At 43.5% G+C, this 12,165-nt stretch overlaps 1 protein-coding gene across 4 annotated transcripts in view; it reads right to left on the bottom strand.

The window, feature by feature from the left end:
* Window positions 1-12,165, bottom strand: part of HELZ (helicase with zinc finger) — a 215,500-nt gene that overhangs the window by 124,247 nt on the left and 79,088 nt on the right. For all 4 annotated transcript variants that reach the window (XM_061615575.1, XM_061615573.1, XM_061615576.1 and 1 more), the window contains one exon: window positions 2,302-2,569. In XM_061615575.1, the coding sequence (XP_061471559.1) occupies window positions 2,302-2,569 (268 nt within the window). The remainder of the gene's footprint in view (window positions 1-2,301; window positions 2,570-12,165) is intronic.

The raw sequence follows: 12,165 nt of genomic DNA, 5'->3' as shown, positions 1-12,165 counted from the left end.
TTAACTAAAAGCTTATTGTATTCTTGTTTTCACAGGTGTGAAGGGTGTCCTTATATGGACATAACATGAAGGCAGAAATCTAACATTTTGTTGTTCACTCATGTACTTAATAAAATCATACCACACAGGAACATAGAATCATAGAATAGTAGAGATGGAAGGGGCCTATAAGGCCATCAAGTCCAACCCCCTGCTCAATGCAGGAATCCAAATCAAAGCATTCCCGACAGGTGGCTGTCCAGCTGCCTCTTGAATGCCTCCAGTGTCGGACAGCCCACTACCTCTCTAGGTAATTGGAACAAAATAGTCTCTTTTTTTGTATGCTGCCGCTATTTCCCTTTTTGTCCATCAGTTTCTCTAAGAGTGCTGTCTGCCAGAGTGCTATATGCCCTGATCAATTAAGACAGATATTCCATCACACCTGAGAGCAACAGACCATCTTGGGGGTGCAGGGCAGGCTGTGTAGCACACACAACTCTATCCTCCAACAACTTAACACCACATCTCACCACCACCAACCCCAGCATCTGCCACCTGAGGTGACCACCTCATTCTGCCTACTGGTAGGGCCAGCTCTACATCCAAAGCTACTCTTTTGCCCAAGGGGGACACTTATAGGGACAAATCCTGTAGGTTTCCCTTACAGTGCAGATAGCAACTCAGGAATGTAGCAATAAAAATCAGGAAAATGGGTGGAGGAGAAATGGTTTTTAAAAATCTTAGATTTGTCTGCCTGAGTGAATGAAAGTTGCTGTAAGCTATAAACATATAATTTTGACATTTTTAGAACAGTAGTAGTTCTCTCTTTATAGATAAATATTAAATACAATGATCAACTAGGGAAGCACGAAAGTGAATACTGCACACGATCACACTAGAGTCGAAACCAAGTGCCACTAGCATGTTACATGAAATACACAATCAGTATCCATTTGTTACAATAGTTACATTAACAATACTGCACAAACATATTAAAATTGTTCTGTTTAAAAACCACCATTCAATTATTTTAAAGACACTGTTAATGCCAAGTATCTTTTAAATATCTTAGATCTAAATGGTGTTTTGCAATACTCCATTCACCTGGTGTCACTTTCTGGCAAGCTGTTCAACAATATAATCATCTAGGACTCAAACCCCAAAATGAACACACAGTTTTATTCATCTACCTCTCTTCCCTTGCCAGTCACAATAGATGAATACAAATCAACAACAATAATGGAGATAATAAAATCTAAGGACATTTTGCTTTCCCAAGCAAAAAAATTAGGACCATTTCCTTTGAATTAACATGGACAACTGAATGCTAATCATAATTCCAGGCTTGTTGCAAGCTATTCTCTGTGGTTTGGGCCAAGATCTTTTAAATTTTTGATCCCCGTGTTTATCTTAGGCCATGATTTCTACAAATGGAGCTTCCTCAGATAATTCATTTCAAATAATATAAGAATAGCATTTAAAACAAGCATTATGAAATATGATTTTGTTAAGGTCTGGTAATAAGTAAATCACCATAAATCATCACATTCTCCTCTCCTCCTGAAAGTCCAATGCATTCCTCAGATATTTTGAGTCAGCTACTGAGTGAGAACAACATATCTGCCAAAGATATTCATAACTGGAAATATCACATGATATTACAGTCATTTGCTGTAAGTGTGATGAATAATGAATGACTGGCTGACTATATAATGGGCAATTCTCCAGTTTATGGGAGAATTCCTCAAGCTCCAATACTCCGTGGTTAGCAGGAGTAAATGGTCTATAATTTCATATACAAGAGTAGTATTGGTCAAGGCAATTAAGAATACAGCTGGTAAGTGGGGCAGCCTGATAGGAAGCTACCTGGCCCAATTCCAGATGTTAGTATTAGCATATAAAGCCCTAAGTGGCTTGGGACCCAAGTACCTAAAGGAGAGCTTCCCCAGTATCAACCTTCTGAGACCCTACAACGAGCAGGTGAGGCCTTGTTGGTGATGCTGTCAGGGGCTGCCCAACTGGAATTGACCTGTGACAGATCCTTTTCAGTGGTGGCTCCCAGTTTATGGAGTGCCCTCTCTAGTGAGGTGCATCTGTCTCCATCATTATTGACCTTTAGGAAGAACATGAAAACATTCCTTTTTATCCAGGCATCTGATGACTGAAGAAGACTGTTCCTGCAACCTGGAGATCACTGGATAAAAGGATGTTTTTAACTGTAACAGTTTTTAGAATGTTTTAACTGTTTTTAGGATGATTTTTAATTGTTTTGTTGATGTTTGCTGCAATAATAATAATAATTTTAGCAAAAACATTACTTACTTGCTGACTTCTTTATATTGTGCTATTTCTTCAATATAAAGGAGATCATGCAGTCGTGACTGGTAGTTGCTCTTGGTCAATGATTTATCCAAGACAGACTGTGTAAATAACTGGTCAGCAGATAGAGGAATTTGGTATCTGATCAGAAGGCTCTTATCCAATTCAGTAGTCTCATTTGGCTCAAATTCTACAATAGTCTTAGAGGTTGAATCCCAACGTTTGGCTGTAGTTAATAACTGTTGTCGTGCATTCATCCGATATTCAAGATCTATTTGCAAACAAGAGAAATACAAAAAGATAATAAATGGAAACGTTTGTCTCATATATAACGAGAAATTACTATAATTAGGTTTGTGACACTGCTTGAAGATGTCATAAAAACATACACAGTAAAATAGTAGAAGCCATATACATTATTTCTCCTAGATGCTAAGTGACATGGTACATGGTTTGTTCCTTGAAGATGCTCTCTCAGCTGCTAAAGCTGCAATAGTTCACCGTCGCTGAACTATGTCAAAGGATCAAACAGATACTATACAAGTGCAAATAACATTCTACAAGTACTACCATTCTAAATAGTGATTTTGTTTTAAGAAGCTTCTGCCCCCCCCCCGTTTCTAGTTTAAAAGCAGGCAGTGTTGGGGCCAAGCATACCACATTTTGGGTGCCATGAATGAAAAGGGCTCTCAGGTATCCACACCATACATCTAGTGATGAGTGAACCTCAAGGTGGGCTCCACTGTCAGACATAGTTCTAAGACTGACAGAGGGGAAGGGAGCAGTTCATGAGGTATTCTGAATCCCAGGCCCTTTTACAGGAAATACATACGTTTCAGCTATCATTAAAGTTAATTACTGGTCTTGAGAACAGTTTTTGGCACCTAGCATATTATAAAAAAGGGTAGTTGCTCGAATAACTTTTGCAGTAATCATGCCCATAGCTATTGAATAGCTCAGTTCAGCAGGAAATCTGTACATGTCCTGAGACTGTATGTGTAATTTGGCTTTGCTCTGAGCAATGCAATTATCATTGTCTTAAAAGCCCTTATGGTGTAAGCCCACACTGATCCCAGCATGTATCAGTCACAGGAAGGAGGTTCTGATTTCCCAATTGATCCCCAGAATCTACTACCATATCTAATGCAAGTAACCAGGAGTGTAGCGGCAAATTCAGAAGTGCAGGGTCCCTTCATGATAGTCACAGCCATGTCCCTCCACCTTCTGTTGCTGCTGGGTTGAGGATGAGATCCTTGTTAATGCCTTCTCTCACAACAACAGATGCCCCCAGGAGCCAATCAGCATGAAAGGGGAAAGTGTTAACTACTGAGTCTTTTCATGGCTGACTCACCTTCTTTCACTCTGATTGGCTACAATCAGCAGGAAAAGGCAAGGAAACATGTTAGAAGACTCTTCTCAGTGGCTAACACATTCCCCTTCCAAGCTGATTGGCCCATAGGATGCTGGAGACATAGGGACCCTGCTGGGATGCTGCTCCCCAAACAGTAAGGGGTCTAAGACCCCCAAGACCTTGGACGACTACACACCTGCAAGTAACACCTATAATTCAGCTATCAATCATCCCTTGAGAAACAATGGATGCCAGAGACAATATCCTGCTGTGAGTAAACCAAGTGCTTGTCTCACATTTTCTAAAAAGGTTCAAGCTCATCCCTTTCAAAGGGAGACAAGAGCACCTTACTAAAATAACTGGTAATACCATTCATGCCTTAGACTATAAATGAATGGCAATGGATGCTATTGGTTTATTAAAGGAGAATGCAACTAATGTAGGACAAGTGTCATTCTTTAATATGAGCTTTCAAAAATAGAGCTTGTCAGAAAAGTTCATGTTCTTTTGGGAGAGAAGTTTACTGTCATTTGGACAATCAATAAGACATATCCAGACAGCACCAGAGGAGTAGCAGAAAAGGCAAGCCCATAACTGTATGTATGTACCCATTTCTGCTTTAATCTCTTACATCTTCCTTCAGATAAAAGCGAATCTCACATCACTGCCAAAGTCAATGTACCTATTTTGGGTCAGGACTGTGGACTGCTTTAGTCATATATTATTAATTTATTCATTCATTCATTCATTATTCATTACTTGATTTATACCCCGCCCCTCTTCCCAGCAAGAGCCCAGGGCAGCAAAGCACTAAAAACACTTTAAAACATCATAAAAACAGACCTTAAACTATATTAAAACAAAACAACTTTAAGGTTTTATTATTATTGTTGAGATTTTTAATGTTTTCATGTATTTGTATGTTTTTATTTTGTACGTCGCCCAGAGTAGCTGGACAGCCAGTCAGATGGGCAACTAATAAATTTAATAAATAAATAAAAACATTTTTTTAAAGCTTTAAAAACATCTTAAATAAAAAGGGTTAAAAAACCATATTGTTTAGGGGGAAAAAGGGTTTTTTTTAAAAAAAAACATTAAAAAGCAATTCCAACACAGATGCAGACTGGGATAGGTCTCAACTTAAAAGGCTTGTTGAAAGAGGAAAGGCTTCAATAGGCGCCGAAAAGATAGCAGAGATGGCGCCTGCCTAATATTCAAAGGGAGGGAATTCCACAGGGTAGGTGCCACCACACTAAAGGTCCGTTTCCTATGTTGTGCAGAATGGACCTCCTGATAAGATGGTATCTGCCCTCACCTGCAGAGCACAGTGATCGACTAGGTATATAAGGGGTAAGGCGGTCTTTCAGGTATCCTGGTCCCGAGCTGTATAGGGCTTTGTACACCAAAACGAAAACCTTGAACGTCACCCAGTAGCAAATGGGCAGCCAGTGCAATTCTGTCAGCAGCGGGGTGACATGTTGGCGATACCCTGCCCCAACAAGTAGTCTCACCACCACATTTTGCACCAGCTGCAACTTCCAGACCAACCTCAAGGGCAGCCCCACATACAGTGCATTACAGTAATCCAGCCTGGAGGTTACCAGTGCGTGCACAATAGTGGCCAGGCTATCCCGGTCCAGAAACAGCTGTAGCTGTCTTATCAGCCGAAGCTGGTAAAAGGCACTCCTAGCCACAGAGGTCACCTGGGCCTCTAGCAACAAAGATGGATCCAGGAGCACCCCCAGACTACGAACCTTCTCTTTCAGAGGGAGTACGACCCCATCCAAAGCAGGCAACTGACCAATTATCTGAACTTGGGAACCACCAACCCACAGTGCCTCCGTCTTGCTAGGATTCAGACTCAGTTTACTCGCCCTCATCCAGCCCACCACGGAGTCCAGACAGCGGTCCAGAGCTTGCACGTCCCCTCCCGATTCAGATGTTATGGAGAAATAGAGCTGGGTATCATCAGCATACTGCTGACACCTCGCCCCAAAGCTCCTGATGACCGCCCCCAAGGGCTTCACATAGATGTTAAACAGCATAGGGGACAAGATGGTACTATGCGGCACTCCACAGCACAAGTGCCAGAGGGCCAAAAGACAGTCACCCAATGCTATTCTCTGAGAGCGACCTTGGAGACACGACTGGAACCACTGTAAATCAGTGCCTCCAATACCCAATTCACCAAGTCAGGCCAGAAGGATACCATGGTCAATGGTATCAAAAGCAGCTGAGAGATAAAGTAAGAACAACACGGTCGCACTCCCCCTGTCCTTCTCCCGATGAAGGTCATCCATCAGGGCAACCAAGGTCGATTCAGTGCCATAACCAGACCTGAACCCAGACTGCGATGGGTCAAGATTATCTGTTTCATCCAAGAGTATTTGCAATTACTGTGCCACAACCCTCACAATCACCTTCCCTAAAAAGGGGGTATTTGCAACCGGTCGGTAGTTGTCACAAACCAATGGATCCAGGGTGGGCTTTTTCAGGAGTGGTCGGTGTCAAGCCCGCCCGACCCTCAGGGTCCCGGGATCATGCATCAGGCTCAGACCCCCACCCTTAGGGAAATGAGACTGGAACCAAAAGCTATTACTTCACCCTTGCCAAGGCTGTGTACGCTCACAACAACCCTGCAAGGTAGAAGGTAGGCTGCCACCACCCCTGTATACTGGTCCACTCAGAGCCAGGGGATCTCTGAGCCCAGATGGTATATAAAACCAAGGTCCAAAAAGGCAAGAGTCACAGTTACACTCCTTGCCAGGCACCTCTGGTTTAACACTTAAAATCCAAGCTTTTAACTTCTTAACCCTCTTTGGTAGTGAGTGACTGAGATTGGGTCAAAACACTGAATTCAGAACCACCCCTTCTCTCAAATGAACACACCAGGTTAAATAGAAGTAGCTTTATTAAAATATATAAGTGCACATATCATATAGCAGCAAGTAATCCTTTAAGACCATTCACCCAACAGGGGTTTAGGTTCTTACAAGAGAATTCATACACACAACAAGAAAATAACAAACTATCTCACCTAACTACTTACATACGAGGTAGTTGGTTGCGTGGCACCCCTCCTAAGAGAGATGGATGTTCAACATAAAGCAATGGAACCAGACATAGGTTGCCTTCCCATAAGCAACCCCAGGAACCATAAGGCAGAAAAGGTTTGGAACTCTGGTGCCAGTCAGCATAGGCAGAGAACAGAGAACAAAGGCTATAGGTCCCTAGCCCTATACTTAAGGGAAAAGGATCCTAACGGTCCAAGATTAATGGACCAATCAGGAATTGACTGATGTAACTTTCTTCTCGATGTTTCTCACATTTTCGCGCCTTCAGGCCCCCCTCCCAACGGTGTTTTCCAACTGCATAGGCCAAGGATGACCTTGGGTGCCAGGCACTTGCTAATCAGCAAAGATAACCAGGTGCAGCTTGTTAAGGCTTCTTCTAACCGTCTTCAGCTGGAAAATGAAACTCAACTTTACAAATTAGCAAAGGCTTGTCTTTTCTAACTGTAACCCTCTCCCAGAGTCCCTTACTGGAGCCAAAGTCTTGTTATCAGATCTTTAATAACTCATGACCGTTACAGGTTCATGACAGTCGGATCACTGCCTCTTTCAAGGTGGCTGGAACCACTCCCGCCCACAATGATGCGTTGACCACACCCTGGATCCACTCAGTCAAACCCCCTCGGCAAGCTTTAATAAGCCAAGAAGGGCAAGGGTCGAGAAGACACGTTGCTGGCTGCATCATCACAAGTACCTTGTCTACATCATCAGGCCACATCAACTGAAACTGTTCCCAAGAAGTTGCAGCAGACATTGCACTGGACACCTCATTGGGGACTACAGTAGATGTGGATGGGGCATCAAGACCGCTACTGAGGCAAGCAACTTTACCCTCAAAGTGCCTTGCAAACAATTCACAGCGTCTAAAACTCCATTTCCTGGAGCTGATGTCAACAGATCCCTGACAATACGGAAAAGCTCCACCGGACGGCTACTTGAGGATGCGATGGAGGCAAAGAAGTGGGCCTTCTTCGCCGCCCTCACTGCCACACAGTAGGCACGGTTATGATGTTTTACTTGTGTCCGATCAGCCTCACAGCTACTTGCGCTCTAGCCGCCGTCCAGCCTGTTTCATTGCCCTTAGCTCACTGGTGGACCAAGGTGCAAGCCAGACTCCACAATGCCGGAGAGGACGCTCGGGAGCAACCGTGTCAAGAGCCCGATGCACCTCGCTGCTCCACAGTGTGACAAGGGCTTCAACAGGGTCACCTGCTCTATCCACTGGGAACTCCCCCAGGGCATTCAGGAATCCACTGGATTCCATTAGGCTTCAGGGGCGGACCATCTTAATCTGTCCACCACCCCTGCAGAGAAGGATCGGAGCCATAACTCTAACCTTCACCAGGAAGTGATCTGACCATGACAATGGGGTGACATCCACCTCCCCTCCATCTCCAGATGACCCCTTCCTCCATCTGGAGCAAACACCAAGTCGAGGGTGTGTCCTGCCCTATGAGTTGGGCCAGTGACAACTTGAGACAGCCCCATGGTTGTCATGGAGGCCATGAGGTCCCAAGCCGGAACACTAAAGGCACCCTCAGAGTGCACACTGAAATCACCCAGCACTATTGTTCTGGGCTCCTCCGACACCACAACCGATATGGCCCCCACCAGCTCAGTCAGAGAAGCTGCCAGGCAGCAGGGTGGACGGTACACCAGCAGCAACCCTAGTTTACTATCTCCTTGGCCCAACAACAGGTACAGGTCCTCACAGCCGCTCCAAGACAGAGTTGTTTCCTGGTGACAGAGATGGAAGTTCTGTAGACCACAGCAACTCCTCCCCGCCGTCCCTGCAGCCTGTGCTGGTGTTGCACCAAGTATCCAGGTGGGCAAAATGGGTCAGATCAACTCCTCCCAGCTCACCCACACAGGTCTCGGTAATGCACACCTAATCGACACCTTCATCCACAATCAAACCATGGATGTGAGTCATCTTATTGTGTACCAATCTGGTGCTGAACAACAACACACACAGGCCAGTGGGCATAGCAGATGAGCAACAAGGAACTCATCCATGAGAGGATTGGCAGCAAGGAACAAGGCACAGATAGCGTTGCCCTCATGTTCTATGGAAATTCACCACATCCCCATGGCTATATTTCCCTCTACCTGTGATCACTGAAATTGGGGTGGCATCACCCATGTTCCTCCATACTAAGACTCCTCCTAAACACCTGATATGGACCCAACACAAGCCCACCAATAAAACCTGCTGGACCCAATTATCCCAGTAGGCCCCTGCAGGAATTGGGAACAGTCATATCCATTCAAACTTTTTCACACAGGGCCTTTCTACTCCCCCTCCTGTCTCACACCCAGGGAGGGCCAGCCTTCTGCCAGTTACAGACTCTCACTCTGAAGGCATCTGGCAACTTTCTCCTACCATTCAGTTCACTGCACAGGCTCCCACCCTGTGCAGGAACTAGAAATGCACCACACGCCCTCCCCACCACCAATCTCCTCTAGATTGGTTTAACAGAAAACAAAGTTTTTAAAAAAGGTAATAGAAGGGAGGTAGTACGCTCTCCCTCAGGACTCCCTAAGGGGCTCCCCAAGGGCAGCTGGGCTTTTATGCCTCCTGACCCAGCCAGCAGCTGATGCAAGAGGCTGCAAGATTAACTGCAGCCTCTCTCTGGAGCCAGGGAAAGGCAGGAGGACCCAGTCCTTGCAGCACTTACCAGGGACTTCAGCTGTCTTGAGAGACAGCAACCCAAAGGAGCAAGCAGCAAGCAGCCAGATACTCAGCTACTTACTCCCAGTGTATGTCCTCTTCAGTCCCCTAGTGCTGCAGCTGTTCCCCATAAATTACTATGCCCTGTGCTGTTTTAATTAACTAATAATGAGAATTCCTGGCAGCTGAAATTAAAGAGGACATGGGCTTTTTTTTAAGCTAATCTATTCAACCTTGGGAATAAATTCTGGGTTACTTTTATGTGTTTGGGAATTTTGTTTTGTTTGTTTAAACACCATAAAGGCAAATGTGCCAGGTCTCTGAAAGTTCACTGCACAGTTTACTGACATGATGGCTTTGATTTGCCACCTTTTCACATGAAGATCAAATAACAATTCCTAAAAGACCACAGTGATCCATCCTGAGAATAGTTTCCAGTTCACACTGAATAGTTATTTCCATTGCAACAGCTATACAACTAATGCAGTCTTTCTACTTTGGACTATAAGTATTCAGATAATTTGGAAATAGCAATATGTGAACTATGGCATTTGCTTTACATCTTTGCTCCATCGATGGTGGAAATGTAATTCTACTGTACATAAAGAATAGGGTGAGCAAGAAAGCACCTGCAGCTCTAGCCAACCCAGTTTCAAAATATTCAAAAGTTTCACTTATCTGCATAATTAGTACGGCTCATTACAATTATTTTAAAAGACATGCCTTAGCGCAGGCCAAGGATAGTTTAACATGCCACAAAATCATAGTACATAAGCCATGAACAAGATGACAAGAACCAAACACATATGTGCTCTAAGCACAATATTCACAAACAAAATCAAGCATACAATAAATATTGTGTATAGCTTTTATTTTCCTTCATCTTTCTATTCTATGTTCCATAGTAAGATTAGTCAGCTGTGAAGCCCTGAAAGTATCTAAAATTAACCTGAGCTATCCTGAGAAACATACCAGATTAAGTCTATAAAACAAGGATTGTTGTTCCATTTCTCTTCTACTTCGAGTTCCAGGAATTCTCTAAATAACTGAAGTTTTTATTTACTACCAAGCTACTTGGGGGGTGGGGGCTTAAGCACTCCTGATGCCTGGATTCAACGTAACAGGCAGTTCCAGCTAAACAATTCTGCTAGCGTGAGGACTTTTCTCTGCACAAAGGGACTTCCTCTCCCCTCCCCACAAGCCCCCTGCACACCCTGTAAATCTGTTTTGGAAGCTTGGGGAAAACCCAGAACAGATTTAGGGGGCACACAGGGAGAGGAGAGGGCAGGAAAGTTCCATTGCGCAACTCAAACTCCTTGTGTTCAGAACTGTTTAGTTGGATACCACTCAACATAAAGAACTGCTGATCTCATTTGTCTACAACATGGAAATAATGTATTTCTCAGTATCTACCCCCAACTCTGGCCATTTCCTTTATTTTAGAGAGCCAGTGTGGGTGTAGTGGTTAGAGTGTCAGACTGGAACCTGGGAGACCAGGGTTCAGATCCCTGCTTGGCCTGACTGACCTTGTGCTAGTCACTGTCTCTCAGCCTAACCTACCCAACAGGATTGTTATGAGGATAAAATCAAGATTGGAGGAGGGGGACCATGTTTGTAAGCCACCTTGAGCTCCTTGGAGGAAAGGTGGGATATAAATGTAATAAAGAAAGTAATTAATAAATACTTGTAAATAAGTTGGAGGGGAAAGAACTAAATAAAAAGAATTAAGACAGTATGATATGGACAGAAAGACACTGTAAAGGTAAAATAATATGCAAGTTAAAAAAATTAAAATTAAAAATTAAAATTAAAATTCCCCGTATCTGGAAAACATTTGTTGCAGTATCCTAATCTCTTTTATCAGAGTACAAAGCTGCCATGGAGGTTGTACTTCAGCTGGAGAAGAGTGTGAACCAGGCTCTGCTGGACTTGCCAAATGGCTTCCTGGCATATAGATCCCCATTTGTGTGACTTCTGGAGATTCATTACATTAAAGAGGTTAAACTGATCAAGAAGCTGGGAGACCAATTTCAACCACGTGCATGCCAAGGAGGAAGGTCTTTTGAATGCCTCTCTGAGTCCAGCAACTGAATCTAGAGATGCTGGTTCCCTCTCAGTTCCTGCAATCTTGTCCACCAAGTGTGTTGCTTTTGTTTACACAATTAATTCAAAAACTGACTGCCCAATAAATAAGGCCTCTTTAGGGAGAGAAGTCTGTAACTGGCTTCTCCCCAATAAGCACTACCATATCGGTTTTAATATGTTTTTATCGTTTTATCATATTGTTTGCTGTTTGGAAGTTTTATTAAATCTAATAAATACAATAATAAAAGGAAAGAAACCTTCAAGCCACTCTGTAGCATAAACACTAGTTGTTTAAATAGATTTGGCATCAGCATGGCTCTGTGAAAATTGAGCTGCTAGGAGATATAAAGAAATGTATACGGAGAAGAAACTTTTCCCAAGCAAAGAAGACTAACAGCACGATCTTATGTCTATTCAAAAGTAAGCCCTACTGAATTCAATGGGGCTTACTCCCAGGTAGGCGGAGTTAGGATTGCAGCCTAAGACACTACTTTAATGAGATCTTACTTTCTAAAATTCATAGGGCAACCTTAGGACATGGTTGCAAACGGTTGCAGCTTCATCAGTTCGAGACAGTCAGCATTCTTCATTTATAACAACCCGGTATTTACTTTTTAATCATTCCATTCAGTGTTTCTCTTACTCGCTGTCCTCACTACCTCCTTTTTCCTTTGTAGTCGGTAGTCACT

Source organism: Rhineura floridana, chromosome 3 (genome assembly GCF_030035675.1).
Source record: "Rhineura floridana isolate rRhiFlo1 chromosome 3, rRhiFlo1.hap2, whole genome shotgun sequence".
Classification (NCBI taxonomy): Eukaryota; Metazoa; Chordata; class Lepidosauria; order Squamata; family Rhineuridae; genus Rhineura; species Rhineura floridana.
This window is presented reverse-complemented; position numbering and strand designations above follow the sequence as displayed.